Source organism: Chelonia mydas, chromosome 2 (genome assembly GCF_015237465.2).
Source record: "Chelonia mydas isolate rCheMyd1 chromosome 2, rCheMyd1.pri.v2, whole genome shotgun sequence".
Classification (NCBI taxonomy): Eukaryota; Metazoa; Chordata; order Testudines; family Cheloniidae; genus Chelonia; species Chelonia mydas.
The window spans coordinates 10,206,602-10,223,983 of NC_057850.1; the positions used below are offsets into that span (position 1 = coordinate 10,206,602).

A 17,382-nucleotide genomic window follows, 5' to 3' on the forward strand; every position below is an offset into this window, starting at 1 on the left:
AAAACCATGAAGGAGAAATACCAAAGCTAACCTTAAACAAGGCTGGAGGTGTCTTTTCTGTGACCACCAAGCAGCTGGTCACTAACCACTCTGTTTGGGGTACCACAGAAGTTAGGTCCAGTCGCCCCAATAGCTGCTGCAGGATTTTAAAAGGCCTTTCGAGTGGAATTGGAGAAAAGCAGTTATTCTGACCCACTGCCAGTTCTCCACCCAGAACTAAATTAAGGACACTGTGTCCAGGCCACACAATCCTTTTTCGTAGCGGGAACCTGACATACCCAAGGTCAGACCGACCTTTCCAATATCCACCCTGAGCTAATGGGCTAATCAGTCACTGTATTGCAAATTAAAACAAAACACAGGACTGCTCAGGGAAAAGAAAACCTAAAGAGAGATCCTGCTGCGGTCGCCAATGGGTAGAAAGGGTGGAAGGCAAAGAAATATATGTGGGATGAGGCAAGAGATTCCTACGCTTCCTGTTTCCTTAGATTCGACCCTCCCTATCCAGCATCTGTCATCTGGTAGGTTTGATCTTCCCATAAAGGGTCCCTGCCACCTTGAATAACGAGGAGTCAGTCGTGATAAGGTGAAAAACAAATGAAGTGTATTGAGGGATTGGTGTTCAACAAATGGGTCAAAGAAAAGGAGGCAGTAAACAGTAAAATTATGCAATACAGTGATTTTCCCAAAATGAACCCTGTAAACAGGTAAGTAAACCCCTTAATAGAAACCTCCTTCTATAGATCAAGCGTTTATTGTTGCCTGGGACCTCTATCCTCCAGCTAGTTGAAAGCCATTGGAAAGGAACTCCAGGGAGTCCCTTGATTTTCCTCTGGGTCTGTAGAAGAGTAGAAGGTACATTAGGGGACAGCAGCTGATGGTAAGTGGAATGTGGCTGTCTGTCCTTCTCTTCTCCTTGCAGGTGCTGACAAAGTAGAAGCAGAGTTGTGGAAGGAAAAGCCTAGCCCCCTCTACCACTAGGATGGGTAGGTGAATACAAGTCAGACCCTTACTGTCACTCAGATGGACAGCAGCTGAGCAGTGCTTGGGGCAGACTTATATAATCTGACCCGGGAAACCCCACAGAAGGGGCAGAAAACCCCTTCTGGGAAACCCTGTGGAAAGGGTGGTAAAAACCAGTTTTATCCAGAAGTTGTTTACCACTTCTGAGGAGAAATAAAAGGTGGGAAAACTGTGATCAGCTGGATCACATGGGCACAAACTCCATTTTGAAAATCAGTATGGGATCCTGAAATTATACAAAACATGCAAAAGGGACATAAGCCAAATATACAAAATAGACATAACCCAACACCTGAGTTAATATTAAATCTCTGCTTCCTTGCCCCAGTGGACCAATTTATGATGGAGACATATGTATATCTATATAGATGTAGATATAGAGTAGATAAACACACCTATCCTTCTAAGCACTCATTTGACTCACAGTGTAGAAAATGTACTGTTCCAAGAGGAATAAGCATAAATGATGGCATGCTGAAGGGAAATGTTTGCCACTTAATTGTACTATGACCAGGAACTGGTGGACAAAACACACACGAATATCCCATAGAGACAATCCTATACTAGTTGAAAAGAGGTGGAATTCTGTCTCTGTTTTCCATGGTGGTAAGTACCTGGTTCTTTAGGGCTATCACAGTTACAAATGAGAATAAGTCTCATTATCCACATTGGAGCAAAGTAATTCATTTTCTAAATAATTTTTAAATGGTTTTCTTACAGGGTGCTTTTTGTATTACAGATGGTCCCAATTAAGTGTATTTTTCTGACTTGGAACAATGATTGTCCTGAACAAAGAAAAAGAAGAAAAGAAATACTCAGTAATGGGCATTAGATATTACACTGCTTATCTAAGGACTGACCCATAAGAGCTGCTACAAATCTAAATGAAAGGACTTGGATTTACTTGGAATCCTGTGATGAGGTGTGTACCCTACACAGGCACTAAAAGGGCTAATGCGGACCTGAGAAGCCATTTGGCTACCTGGCTGCACCTGGAGGATGGGCGAGGTTTAATCTGAGATGAAGCCTAGTTGAGACGGGGTGGGTGGGAGAGGTCTATAAACAGAGGAAGTTGAGCGGGGACTTAGGGTAGAGGACTAACTAGACTGATTGGAGATGGTGGATTTTCTGATCCTAAATGAAGTCACTCAGGAAACTGAAGAAGAGTCTGTTAGAGAGGGATAATGGCTACAAAGTAGGGGAGAGGAAAGAGTAGAAGCAAAATCAGATGATGTTGATATCAGTAAAACAAGTGATAAAAATGGTGCATGCTTAGAAAAGTTAATTGATTAAAACAATTCAGTGGTTTTAAATGATGATACTCCAACTAGATTTAATGCAGCAGATAGTAGTTTTTCCTGCTTAGACCTGGGAATTATAACAGCAGATACTGCAAGTAAATGCAACTTGGAATTATATAAGGAAGAAGGAATGGGATGTGATAATTTCCCTATACTTCTTACTTTTCAAGGGCAAGGTAAGATTGAAGGTATCCACCAAGAATTTTAAGAAGGATAACTGGGAGACATTTACAAGTAAATGTACAGAATTTATGAATAATCATTTTGTGACTGATGACCTAGAGAATTTCAATGATAATGTAATAATGGGATTAATAGAAGCAGTTACTATAGCTATATCTAGGATATTGAAGTATCCCAAAACTAAAAACTCACTTCTGTGGTAAAATGAGGAGTCCAAAATGGCAGTTAAAGAAAAGAACAAAGCCTACAGAAAAGCTAAATATACAATGAATAGCAAATATCTAATGAACTATAAAAGCAGTCATTAGGACAAGGAATTATAAAAAAAAAAAAATCAAAGAAAGAGGGTTGGAGGAAGTACTGTGGGCCGATAAACAAAGACAAGACATCAGAAATATACAGGCAAATCAGAAGATTGAATGGAATTTAGACTGAAAATAGCCATATGCCAGGTCTTATTGGGATTGACAACATAGTTAAAAGTTCTGGTAATGAGAAAACAGAAGTTTTAGCAGAAACTTTCTAAGGGTGAGTAATGGTGGAAATGAAAGTGATGTTTTCCTCCAGATTAAAAGACAATTCATTGAAAAGAGTCATAGTCTATTATGTAGTTGGCGTAAACATGAAGATACTATGCTGAATGAATAGCTTTGTATGTGAGAACTTGAGAAAGCTGTTGATATAAGCAAGATTACATCCCCAGGTAAAGATAATATATGTAACATAATGCTTAATCCTCAAACTACTTTCAGAGAGGTATTTATCTTGAAATTATTTAACACTATATGGGAGAAAAGGAGTGATACTGGTAAGGTAGAAATATGCAGCAGTAATTCCCATACAAAAAACAGGCAAACTATCCCCAAAACTCAATACCTATAACCCAATTGCCTTTGGTAAAACTATGGAGAGAATGGTGACTGAAAGATTGGTTCCTATTTGGAAAACAATGGTACTATAGATGAGGTATAGAGTGGTTTTAGGAGAGGAAGAAGTACTATTGATTGCATTGCTAAATTAGAAACTGAAATACAAAAATTTGAGGCACAAGGGTTTCATGATAGCTGTCTTTCTAGATATTGAAAAGGTATATAACATGCTGTGGAGGGAAGTCATATTGCACAAAGTAAGTGCACTAGAGAGAGGGGAAGAATGTAGGGTAGATCAGAATTTGAGTAAAAGGATCATTCAGATCAAAGTTGGGAAAGTTATGTCAAATATATACAATATTAAAAATGGTACACCACAGGATAGTGTTCATAAAATTGTAGGACTGGAAGGAACCTTGAGAGATCACCTAATCTAGTCACCTGAACTCATGGCAGGACTAAGTATCTAGACCAGGGGTTTTCAAACTTGATTGTACCCCGACCCTTTTCTGACAACAAAAATTACTACACGACCCTATGAGGGGAGACCAAAGCCTGAGCCACACTATCCCAGGTGGTAGGGCCCAAGTTCCACCGTCCCAGGCAGGGGTGCCCAAGCCCCACCACCCTCGGTGGGGGGTCGAAGCTCCAGGGCTTCAGCCCCAGGCAGGGGGCCTGTAACCTGAGCCCTGCCACCCAGGGTCAAAGCTTCGCCTTTGGCCTCAGGCGGTGGGGCTCAGGCTTCAGCCCTGGGCCCCAGTAAGTCTAAGCCAGCCCTGGCAATCCCGTTCAAATGGGGTCCCAACCCACTTTGGGGTCTCAACCCACGGTTTGAGAACCACTGATCTAGACCATCCCTGGCAGTTGTTTGTCTAACCTAATCTTAAAAATCCCCAATGATGGAGATTCCACAACATCCCTAGGCAATTTATTCCAGTACTTAACTACCCTGACAGTTAGGAAGCTTTTCCTAATGTCCAACCTAAACCACCTTTGCTGCAATTTAAGCTCATTGCTTCTTGTCCTATCTTCAGAGGTTAAGGAGAACCCATTTTCTCCCTCCTCTTTGTAACTACCTTTTATGTACTTAAACTGTTACGTCCCTTCTCAGTCTTCTCTTCTCCCGACTGAACAAACCCAATTTTTTACAATCTTCCCTCATAGGTCCTGTAATTTTGAGACCTTTAATCATTTTTGTTGCTCCGGACCCCTCCCATGAGGCTGAAGCCTTGAGCCCTGGCACCTCCCACGGATTTGAAAATATTTACTGGAGCTCTGCTCTGGTGGGCTCCTGCTGAATTTAAGCCCAGCTGACTGTTACTTATCACCTTATTATCTTGTAGGTGTTTGCAAATTGATTGCTTAATTATTTGCTCCATTATCTTTCTGGGTACTGAAGTTCAGCCCAACCTTATTTAATATGATAAATGATCTCCCAAAACAAGTAGTGCAATACGTATCACTATATTTGCAGATAATTGTGCTCTGTGGGTTAGGAACAGGAATACTGAGGTAGCAGAAAAGAGAATCAACAAAGCATTATGAGAGACCTCTGAGGAAATGCATGGGGTTTCAAGATCTCCATTGCTAACACCAAAGGATTGATCTTTACAAAAAGGAAAGTTACAAAAGAACATAAACTGTATCTGTATGGAGAACAAATAGATATAATTAAGAGTTCAAATTCTAAGGGGTAATTAGTACTAAATTATGTTGAAAAGATCTTATTAACTAGGCTAAAGATAAATGTACAAGAAGGATTAATCTGCTTAAAAGTCTTGCTGGGCCTGGGACTAATGGGGGGGAGGGAGAGATGGATAAGAAAACACTGCTGATGCTATACAGAGTCTTAATCAGACTAGCTTTTGACTATGGCTTTCTGTCAGCATCAGAATTTAACAAATTAGATTTAATACAAGCCCAGGCACTACGAATCGTGTGCTCTAGATTTATTACAATACTATATGAGCACTACAGATAGCTTCTAGTGAAATGCCTGTTACAGTATGAATGAAACCACTGGACCTAACTTTCTGGGCCAAAGTTAATGGAATCTGCAATGATGAAAGTACCAAACATATGAGGATTGTTGAGAATTCAATACATGAACTATAGCACATGATGTTAGAACTCCATATGCCGTTTGAGTTTAAGAGTGGATGCAGGAGAAACAAAGAAAAACTGAATGAAGTCAAAACTTTTAGTCAATGGAGAATTAGTTATGGATGACAAGTCACATGTCCAAATGTGGTATTAGATTTATTTGATAAACTTAAGGGTAAAAAAGATAGTAAATATTTAAAATGAAGTGCATCAGTATATAGATAAAAAGTGCAGTAGGTTTCCTCAAATATATATACAGATGGGTCCAAAAAAGAAAAAAACAAGAAAGTAGGGGCAGCACATTGTATACCAAAACTTGGAATTAGCTAACCTAAAAGAATATCAGATAGCGTATATGTCTGACAGCTGAGGTAGTAGCAATAATGCTAATATTAAATTGGATCTGGGATGTATCCCCAGCAGCAGCAGTCCCTTTTTCTGATTCCACCTCAGGCTTTATGGTGGTGTGTTTTTGTTTTGTTTTTTTTAAAGGGTGTTTCAGTATGTAGAAGTGACTTAATCAGTGAAATTATATTTCTGTTAACTGAGTTAGTTCAGATGGGGATACATGGAGCATTACCTTGGATCCCATCACATATGGGGGGGGGGGGGGAGAAACAGGGAACAAAATGGCAGACAAAGCAGCTAAAAATGCTGTAAGAAATGGAAAGATTGACACAGAAATACCATTGAGTAAACAGGAATTAATATAAAAGAAATGGCAAAAGATTTGGATGAATTGGAAAAAGAGGAAGTTTTTTTTAATTGTGCCCTTGAGTAGAGGACTATGACATACTTCAGAGCCTGAATAGAATTAATGAAGTGCTTTTGTTTAGAGTACTAATTGGCCACTGTGGCTTAAACAAAAATATTTTTCAAATAATTAGACACAGATGGACGATGTGCACTTAGGTGGATGTGCACTTACTCACCTTTTATAGATATGTAAGGGTTCTGATCTTAAAAAAAAAAAAAAAAAGTTTTTTGGAGGAATTCAAATGTATTAAGGTAAAAAAGTTACATTGTTATTTAGTAAAAACATTGGGAAAATGGAGTATTATTAAAAAGACACTCTTACATTGTCTTGGTCTGTCATGTATCTTTTAGGTAATGTAAACCACTAATTACTGAAGTTTTATAGTTGGTGGTGGCTATAGAATATCCAGTCAAGTCTGCTTCGCTATTAAAAAAGAGGGAAAATGAATGGATGGGGCTGCAGGGAGGAGAGGAAGCTTGCAGTCGTTGTCTTAGCGTATGTGCAACATGCCTCAGGTGGCACATGACCAGGATTCATCACTGAATTTGGTCCGCTGGCTGGATAACTCTCTGGGATTAGCCTGTGGGGAGATAGTCAAGGAAAATTCCCTGAAGATGAAGCCCTGGGATCCTCTCCTGAGTAGAGATGTATGGTATCAAGCGGAGTGGCCCAGGGGTCGGTCCTGGGGCTGGTTTTGTTCAACTCTTTATTAATGATCTGCATGATGGGATTAACTGCACCCTCAGCAAGTTTGCAGATGAAACTAAGCTGTGGGGGAGAGGTAGATATGATGGAGGGTAAGGATAGGGTCCAGAGTGACCTAGACAAATTGGAGGATTGGGCCAAAAGAAATCTGATGAGGTTCAACAAGGACAAGTGCAGAGTCCTGCACTTAGGAAGGAAAAATCCCATGCATCGCTACAGGCTGGGGACCGACTGGCTAAGCAGCAGTTGCAGAAAAGGACCTGGGAATTATAGTGGACGAGAGGCTGGATATGAGTCAGCAGTGTGCCCTCGTTGCCAAGAAGGCCAATGGCATATTGTGCTGTATTAGTAGGAGCATTGCCAGCAGATCGAGGGAAGTGATTATTCCCCTCTATTCAGCACTGGTGAGGCCACACCTGGAGTTTTGCATCCAGTTTTGGTCCCCCCACTACAGAAGGGATGTGGACAAATTGGAGAGAGTCCAGCGGAGGGCAACGAACATGATTGGGGGCTGGGGCACATGACTTATGAGGAGAGGCTGAGGGAAGTGGGCTTATTTAGTCTGCAGAAGAGAAGAGTGAGGGGGGATTTGATAGCAGCCTTCAACTACCTGAAGGTGGGGGGTTTCAAAGAGGATGGAGCTCAGCTGTTCTCAAGGGTGGCAGATGACAGAACAAGAAGCAGTGGTCTCAAGTTGGAGTGCGGGAGTCTAGGTTGGATATTAGGAAACACTATTTCACTAGGAGGGTGTTGAAGCACTGGAATGCGTTACCTAGGGAGGTGGTGGAATCTCCATCCTTAGAGGTTTTTAAGGCCCAGCTTGACAAAGCCCTGGTGGGATGATTTAGTTGGGGTTGGTCCTGCTTTGAGGAGGGGATTGGAGTAGATGATCTCCTGAGGTCTCTTCCAACTCTAATATTCTATGATAAGAGGCCAGAGGAGACATGAAATAGCCCCTGGAGTGAAGCTGTCTCTGGTGCGAAGCTCTGACAAAGGAGTAGGATCTGGTCTTCCAGGAAGTGTTCTTTTAAGGAGCAAAGCAGGGAAAATGAAGAAGAGGGGTTAAAAAAATCAAGCCTAGCGAGGGCAGAAGTTGGCTTAAGTTGGTACTTTCTGTTTGGGATTTTGTTGTGGGATTCTAGGGCAGAATCCTATGAGTCCAGATCCTGAAAGAAGGGGGATCATAGAGGGGCTATGGAGAGGCCCTGCTGACAGGCTCATGTAGAAGCCCAGGGATATAGCAGGGGTGGGTCTGATACAGACAGATACTGCCTCCTAGCTATAGAGACCCTGGACTGGAACCCAGAGAAGTGGGCATGAAGCCTCCCTGATATAAGGGGATAAGGACAGAGCCCAGAGTTAACCTTCTGTGATGATATTTGGACTCTTATTTATTGAAATCTGTTACACCCAAAAGGGATGGACTTAAATTGTGACCTGAATGGAGGTCTGAGTCACAGGAAGAGATGGGTAACCAGAGTGCTGTTGGCAGGGCATGCCAGTTGGGGAGGGAGGTTCTACACCTCAGCTGGTCACAAAGAGGTGCTCCAGCAGTGAGTCTATTCTTCCATAGAACCAGGTCATGCACCAAGCTAAGAACTACATGCAATTACATGTCAGAGTAGTTAACCGCTTGAACTTAATTATTGCTTCTGTGCAGTATATATTGTATCCTGTTCTTCTTAATGTTCTATTTTAGGACTTTGTTCCTTTATTAAATGTATAATATAAGTTTATATATAGAAAGAAATATACTGCAGAAAGTGACCATTAGGAAGATTGACATGATTGATTAATACTGATAATCTGCAATATGACTATAATTCTCTCATGTTACCAAAAACAATGTATCACTCTCCTCTTTTATAACTTTTTATGTATTTGAAGACTGTTATTCTGTCTTCTTCTCGCCTCTTCCTCTCCACAGTAAACAAATACGGGGATTGGGTCTGCCTGCTTTATATGTGGAGTCTGAGGAAGTCTAATCCCCAGGGGGTGAGATTTCCTCTGTTGAGGAATCCCCAAAATAGGTGGGGGTGAACTGTGTCCTGGCCTTATCCCTATTGGCCATGGGTTTCCTACAACTGTGCTTACCTCAGCAGAGGGAATTCCCACTCAGCTGGGGAAGGAGCTTCCTCCAATCCTGCCCTAAAGGCAAGAGTATCAGTCAACCATTTTAGAGTGACCTAGCAGAAGTAAGGACAGAGGCCCCTGAAGAACAGCTGCCAAGTAGGCAGGACAATACTCCACCCTTTGTGACCCTTCTCCTGTTCTTTTTCCTTTTGCACACAGTGGTTTATTTTCTTAAGGACTGAAATACTTTCCGCTAATGAAAATCTTTGGGCTCAGACTACATGATCTGATGGGGCCCCTTTGATGTTAAAGTCTATGAAATGGGCTGAGGGCTTCTTGTTGCCCCCAAAACTAGTAGCTAGGAAGGCAGGAAAGGCCCCTATGGTCTGCACCTAGAAAACACGAAGGGGGGGGGGGGGGAAGAACTGGAGCCAGTGGGGGCAAATGAGAGCATGAGCTAGGGCAAAGGTGGGACAGGAGCTGCAGGTATGGTGAGAACAGATGCAACAGGATTTTGGGACAGGGGGGAAACTGGAAGGATCAGCATTGCGAATGCCTGGGGTAGGAACAGTTGGGGTGGGCTTGGGTGCTGGAACTAGGGGAGTGGGGTTAGGGTGACCAGATAGCATGTGTGAAAAATCGGGATGGGGGTGGGGCTAATTGGCCCCTATATAAGAAAAAGCCCCAAATAGCAGGACATTGGGTCAGCTGGTGCTAGTGCACCCCTTAGCCTGAAGGAGTTTCAGTCCTGTACAGGGTTTACAGTTTGATTCAATGGCTCTCAGCATCCCGCTTCCCCACTACAAAATTATTCCAGCGCCCCTGGGTCGGGCAGCTATGGCAGTGGGGAAGGAGGATGCCAGTGTCAGCGGGGATGTGTCACTGTCCCGCCCGCCCGCACAGAGGGAAGGATGGGGTGGGCCGCCGCCTCGGGGAGGCGGGGAAGGTCCGTCGCTCAGCTCTGGGGGCGGCAGATCCGGGACGCTGAGGTGGCTGTCCCCGCTTCCCGCCAGTAGAGGGAGGGACGAGAAGGAAGCCGGGGGGAGGAGCGTCCGCCTCCCCCGTGACCACCCGGCTCCTCCTCGCCCAGTGCCGCTGAGTAACCTGGTTTCCCGGCTCGGAGTCGGCCCTCCTCCTCCCTTCCCTGAGCGTCAGTGCAGCCGGGGCTCGGGCTAGCTCCCCAGAGCCGCTGCTGAAGTAGGAACCGCCTGCCCTGGAGAGAGGCGCCGCCGCCTCCTCACACGGAGACATGTATCCGGGAGCTGCCGCCGCCGCCGCCTCCCCCGGACCCGGTGAGTCCCCAGCCACCCGCTGCTCCCCGGCTCGAGCTGGGTTTGAACGCGTGGGACCGTTGGTGCGTGAGCCACTCCGGCAGCGCGAGACGCAGCGCGAGTCCCCCGCGAGACGGGGCTGGGGGTGGGGGGGACTGTCTGGGGAGAGTGCGCGAGGTGCCAACCGCCCAGCCCTGGGGGAAGGGGGGCGTGAAGCACTCGCGAGCCTCAGCGCGCGCGTCGGCTCCCCACCCCCGGCCGGGCCTTATGGAGTCTCTCGGAATGGCCGCGCGGCCCGGCTGTGTGCTGTAGAAGCGGGCGGGGAAGGAGGGGTCAGGCCGCCGCTGTCCCCTCCTCCTCAGGGAGGGATCGAGCGAGCGTGCGTATCCTGAGGCCTCTTTGTGGGCAGGGGTCCCTTCCTCTCTTTGCCGCGGTGGGGGCTGTCCCCGGAGGTAGGGAAGGCTTCGGGTGTAGGCCCTGCGGGAAGCCTGCGGACGCGGGGAGGGGCTGCCTGGCTGCAAAGCAGCCGCAGGAACCCGGGGGGCCTGCTCGCCTCCTTCACCCTAGAGCCTCGCACGCAGACACTGGCGCAGTGCCCCGTTGCTGCCCCTGCTCAGGACCTCTTACGCCAGCCGGAGAGGCCACTGGACGTGCTGGGGGCACAGTGCATGGCAGCAGCGGGGCCGTTGTAACCACCGTGGTCGTCATTGCATGCACTGGGATGGCCTGTTGCTACCCGCCCTGTGTACTGGTGTCGCCAGTCAGGACCCTGCTGCTAATTCCAGTATACCCTGCTGCTGCTTCTGCCAGTACTATGTGTGCTGGGGTCACTGCCCAGGAGCATGCCCTGGCTGTCCTGTGGACCATCAGGATCATTGCTGCACACACTCACTACTTGTGGCTGCACCGCTGCCAATATTGGACATGCTGTGATCGCCACTGAGGGCACAACCATTAGACGTGCTGGTATTGCCATTCAGGGTTTTGCAGCTCCGATTGGGTTTATAACATTAGTGTGAAGCCCTGCCACCACTGCACCGCTGCCAATATTGGACATGCTGTGATCGCCACTGAGGGCACAACCATTAGACGTGCTGGTATTGCCATTCAGGGTTTTGCAGCTCCGATTGGGTTTATAACATTAGTGTGAAGCCCTGCCACCACTGCTGTGGCAGTTGGGTTTGTTGTTCTGGAGTGGTGAAAGTGAGGAGGAATTCACCTGTTTTGGTGGGTGTTGTCATACTAGATCATGTGGTGACGAATAATCTTTCTGGGGAGCTGGAACTCATCAAGGAGAAGACTTAGGGACTAGAGAAGAAATTTATCCAAAACAAGTTCATGTCCCCAAACAAGCTTGTAACTAGCAAGTGAAAGTGTGAGTTTGTGTACCGGGATCATAAAAACAATGAAGAGTAAATATTGATCAGAGCAGGGACTGGAGCCCAGGTGTTCTCCTTCCCAAATGTGTGCCCTCACCACCAGGCTATAAGGTCAGTCTCACACTCTCTCTGGGCCAGTGAATATTTAGTTACTAATACAGAATGGAACAGTTTCAGCAGGAGAGATTGAAAAAGATCCACCTCAGAATAGCTAATAACCTGGTGGTTGGGGCACTCCCTTGGGAAGGGAGAGACCTGAGTTGATGTCCCTGTTCCAGGGTGAGAATTCAAACCTGGGTCTCCCACATCCTAGATGAATGCCCAAAGCACTAGGCTATTGGGTGTAAGGGGGGCACCTTCACTTCGGTTTTGTGACTGGCTCCTAAGTTCCCTTATGAATCTCGTCTAAAAAAGCAAAATGTTCTGTTGTGACACTTCTGAAACATTTTTTTCCTTTTTTTGGACAAACAGTATGGCAGAATGGATATAAATTCACTAAATGTTTCAGTCAACTCAGATCTGCATTTGTGGTAGGGAGGTGGGGGGACGTTTAGCAAAATAAATTGCACCTAGCTCTAAATTTCATCTCATAGCAGAGGAGGAGAGTGAAGATCTAGGGGGCAGGGCTTTCCCAATCAGTGAGATGAAAAGAAGCTCTCTTTTAGCAAGGGAGTGGGAGCTGTGCTTTTCTTTCTTTTAACCCCTGGAACTCAGGCCTGCTGCTAGACATACTGGGGAAACTGATTATGCTGCGTGTAGCAGCAGCATCAAACTCAGATTCTGCTATTGCTATGCACCTGTGCTCGTGCCCTGCTACTGCAGACACTAGTGCTATTATTTTCATCCTCCCACTTACACACACTGGGGCCTCTGCGTGCATCCCACTACTGCTGCCAGGTTCATCTCATTCACCCTCAATAAACGTTCAAAGGCTCATTCATGGCTCAGAATCTGCCACTGCTGCCAGGACTATGCTATCCACTTCCTATTTGACACACCTCCATCACAGTTCTCTACGCTATCTTGCTATTTTTTTTAAATGAATGTATGCTGGTGTTACATTCACCCCTTTGAGTTAGTTAGTATATGGTTTGAGTACTCACTACACATATAGCTGGATCAGAGTTGATAGGTGTCCGTAGATCTGCCTGTATACATGTCTGTCACCACTTAAATACTGTGCACTTAAACCTCACTGCCATCAGAGTTATCAAACAGTGCTGCTGCAGTATACACACGCAAGTAGCCATCTCTTTATTCAGATTCCATCACCAGACTGGTCTCCACAGTCCACTCAGATCTTGCCATTAGGGTCTCTTGTCCCTTTTGCCAATCAAGTCATTCATTTGCCATAGCATTTGGTGTTAAATCTCCAGTCCCCTCCTGGACTGAGCATTTAAAAAAAAAAAAAAATTGACTCCTGTGTTGCTGCTACTTTTATTGGTACTAAATATGGCAACTTAATTCTAACAGGCTGTTGTGTGAGGGGGATTGTGCTTAAAAGGGATTTTGGAAGAGAGAGAAAATTTGTTTGCACCAATCCTAGCTTTCATCTAAATGTTCTTTGAAAAGGGGATTAGAGAAGGTGTCTTGATGAGGGGCTTCTCCTTCTGTCCTCTTTCCCAAAGTGTTTGTTTTGGATTCACAACTTGGCTGTGACACTTCATTTGAGGATACAAAGCCTGGTGCTTTACTACTTAGTTTTCTCACAAAAACATTATTCAAAAATGAGTTTCTAGAACACCATAGGAAAACCCTGTCATTAAAAAAAAAAAAAAAAAAAAAAAAAAAAAGGAGGGGGGGCGGGGGATTGATTGCATGATTTTTAAATTCTGCATTCTAGAAGGCCAGGGCAAGTCAAGAGAATATAGTACTATTCATTAAACTAATGAATCTTTATATTTTGAGTAACTAGTAATAAAAGAAGTAGTAAATTTAATCTCTAAACTTTTAAATTACAATATTTAGGGTGCCCTGATACCTCCTAGAATACTTCAAAGAAAATTCTGTACAGAAACAATTTCTGTAAAGTTTACATCTTAAATATATTTTCTCTCTCGCTTTTTTTTTTTTTTTTTTTTTTTAAAGGACACTTGCTTTTGCTTAAATCTGATGTTTGGAGTAGATTTCATAAACACGAGTATTGCTTCACATTTAGAATAAGAAAGAACAGATATATTTGAAAATGCATTCTAAAAGTTTGAGAAACAAGTTTTCTAAGTTCTCTTTAATGTGTCATTGGTTCTCTAAGTCTATCAACAAAGACAAAGTTACGGGGCTTTTCATTTGATAAATAACACCGCTGTAGTAATACTCCGGAGGGTTGTGTCACTTTAAGTTTCTGTTTTCCTCTGTCAACATCGAAATTAACTTTTGAGATCTTTCTTGTATGGTTTCTACTCATGTAAATTGCTTTTAAAACTGCTTGTCTGTTTGTGTCATTGGTCAGAATCTATTCTTGTACTCTAATTCAGAAGGTTTTATTTTAAAAGCTGGCAAATGTAATCTTGACAGGTTTGAAATAATTTTGTTGAGAAATTGAGTGAAAATAGCATGCATTGATTTTTTTTTTTTTCTTTTTTCTTATCAGTTTTAGTGTAACAGGACTCCAAATATGCTTAAAAATCAGGAGCTCGTGTCTGTTTTGGTGGAGTTGCCACTAATGGATTCTGTAGCCTCTAAAACTAAGTGGTTTTTTTTGGGGGGGGGGGTGGAGATTGTATGTAGAAATGTACAAATGCTTTACCTGGTTTTTGGAATTTGAGGCGATTAGGATGTCTATTTTGCCATTGTGTGACACTTTTTATACTTGGGTTTTTTGTCTTGATGATCTACTATGGGAAGATGCTGGTTGTTGTCTGTTCTGAAAGACCATTAGGGACACGTACTTGAGTTGGCACTGGATCATGCTATGAGGATCAGTATTGTACTTTAAACTAAGTGACTTCAACTGTCTTGTCCTTTTAATATCAACTGCAAAGCTTTCCTTGGTTTAATTCTACAAAACAAAAATAATACAAAGAAAAAACCCAAAACCTGTGTTGAGAACTTTAGTATTGCAAGGTTAAGTGCACAGATGACAAAATGTGCATTAAACTTAACTTTACTCTGTCCGTTTGTGTGAATACACTGTTGTTTCTCCAACTTAAATTTCTTTCTACAGTCTTAGTTACGTGCACAGCACATTGTAATTGTTTATACTCTAAGCTCACTGCCATCATGAATAGTACACCTTTGATTTAGATTTCTCAAACTTTTAAGGTGTATATTTTCATAATTGTCAGCACTAATAGTATGGCTTATCAACCAGCTGTACAGCCTGAAGAGATGAGGTAATTACGGCAGTGCAAATTAAGGTGGCCTATATATGCAAAAACACTGTATTCTTGTAAACTTCAAAGGTAGTATGTTACTACTTCATTTTTCATATAAATGACATGTAGCTTCTGGCGCACAGTACACTTAATATACAGTCAGATTATTGTAATGTATACATAAAGGAAGGAAGAGTTAAGGTTGAACTTTCCTGACTTGTGAATGCTTAACTGTGCAACCTTAATGTTCTTTTAGAACAGCTTTTATGTGGAATTCCATAGGACTTTTTGAGCAAGAGGATAGAAAAAAAGGAAAGCAAGAGAAACGTAACTATTCAGGATTTTGAAGCTCTGCTGGCTTGCAAAAAAATTGACAATGTGTATAAATTCCATTATAGAGAACTAGTTAGTTGAACATCACAGACAGCTTTGTCCCACACAACTTAGGACTGCAGAAGGGAACCCTTGCCTCCACAGGTTCTGCAGGTGCATATGAGCACAGCTCCCTCCCAGGCACTTTAAGTATATACTAGCTCTTCCTAATCCTGTTGCTCCTTACAAGTTTTTCAGGGACTGAGTCCATATGTGTGTTCAGTACATTTAAATTAGTCATGCACACATGCAGCCCTCCTTATCTGTGCATTTCCTATGCTTGGTGAAAAATTTGTTCAGATGACCTGAACATGTACAGTAAATGATTTTTCAAAAGTTCATGACTAGTCCAAAATAAATATTTTTTGTTTTCTACAGCACTCAAAGATAACTGACAATGAAAGCTCTCTGCATTCCAAGTTTCAACCTCTATCCAGTAAACTGTAGAACTTGAGCACATTCTCCTTTTTTAATACTAGGAAGCATTTCTTCTTCTCTTCATTCAAAAATAGCTGAAGATTTTCTGCTTAAATTTTCAAATTAATTTTCTTGGGCTAGAGGCCAGACCTAGAAAATGTCAGCCTGAAAAGTGAAAAGTTTTAGAAAGTTATGAACCCCTCGGAACAAAAAGGGTTGGAGTTAGAAACCTTTTTGCGGCTTTTACTCTGGATTCATCACAGGAATATTGTAGTTGCTATACTGGTCTCTCTAGTCTGGTATCCTGATTCCTGTAGGGGCCACTAACTGGTGCTTCAAAGGAAGATGTAAATTTCCCATAAGTTTCTCTAACCAGGGCATGTAATGGTTGGCTTATATCCTGAAGCAAGAGGGATAATACTGCCTGTGGTTTTAATCTTCCTTAGTGTAATTTTGATGTTCATATAAATGGCTGTTGTTTTCAACCCAGTAGTCTGTTTCTCTCAACATCTTTGTTAGTGAGCATCACAGATTATTCTTTGTGTAAAACACACTTTTCATTTGAATTTAACATCTGTTGTATTTTTCCTCTTTGATAGTTGTTCAATCAGTAAAATTATCAGACTGAGCTTCTCTATACCATTCATTATTTTATATACCTCTATCTTGTCTCTTTAGTTGTCACCTCTCAATATTTCTAATAGTCATCTTGGACATAACTGAAATACTAGACATTCGTATTAAACCTATCCAGTTACCTTTCTTCACCATAGCCCAAAGAGAATAATTAACCAGAACATCAACAAAACAAAAAACACCTATCAGCCCCAAATACCAGCCCTCTCCCTTCTCCCCATATACTTGGCAGTGAGAAAAACACATGCTTTCTAACAGGCAGTCTTTCTAGTATTTCCTCAGAGGGAAGTAGTTTCATGCCTCTAATTTTTCTTTTCTATTTTTGCTGTATCCCTTTTGAAATGGAGTGATCAAATCTGAACACTGTAATCAAGGTGAAAGTAAACAATTGATTTAGACAGTATCAGTATAACATCAGAAGTGCTGTCCTCCTAATACAGTCCAACATCTTTGCTTTTTTCACTGCTGCTACATTTTGAGCAGCTGTTTTTCATTGAGCTGTCCACAGTGCTGCCTAGGTCTCTTTCCTGAGTCAGTATAATTAGTTTAGAAAGAATAACCTGAAGTATGCAAATAATGATGGATTCTAATGTGCATTCGCTTGCACTTGGGTACATCAAATTTAATCTGTCATAGCACTGCTCAGTTATTTTTGAAGTTCCGCAGTCTTTTGTAGACTTGACTAAACTATGACTTGAAATATTTAAAATGACTCAACCTAGCTAGAGGCAGATATGAAAAATGGATGGGACTCCTACTAGTGAGGTCTATGGTTAGCAGGTTCCAGGGGAAGAGCCCAACAGCCCCTGTCCCTAGATGATGGGAATGAGAAAGATGGTAGAGTACGTCACTTCTCACAGGTGAAATGAGTATACAAAATGCAGAATAGTACATAATTAGGTCTCGGGTGTTTCACTTTCTTGACAGTAATACTGGTAACAACTTGGTTGCCCTTAGTTAAACTTACCCTCTTATCTTT

The 17,382-nt window shown here is 42.9% G+C and overlaps 1 protein-coding gene across 5 annotated transcripts in view; it reads left to right on the top strand.

The window, feature by feature from the left end:
* The first annotated feature begins 2,137 nt into the window (after positions 1 to 2,137).
* AGO2 (argonaute RISC catalytic component 2) overlaps positions 2,138 to 17,382 on the top strand; it is a 113,606-nt gene continuing 98,361 nt past the window's right edge. Inside the window, exon 1 of one of the 5 annotated variants that reach the window (XM_043539042.1) lies at positions 2,138 to 2,500. In XM_043539042.1, the coding sequence (XP_043394977.1) occupies positions 2,455 to 2,500 (46 nt within the window). In that variant the 5' untranslated portion in view covers positions 2,138 to 2,454. Of the gene's footprint in view, positions 2,501 to 10,077; positions 10,307 to 17,382 lie in introns of those variants that run through there. The other 4 variants (XM_043539041.1, XM_037891964.2, XM_037891963.2 and 1 more) reach the window with 4 other exon arrangements.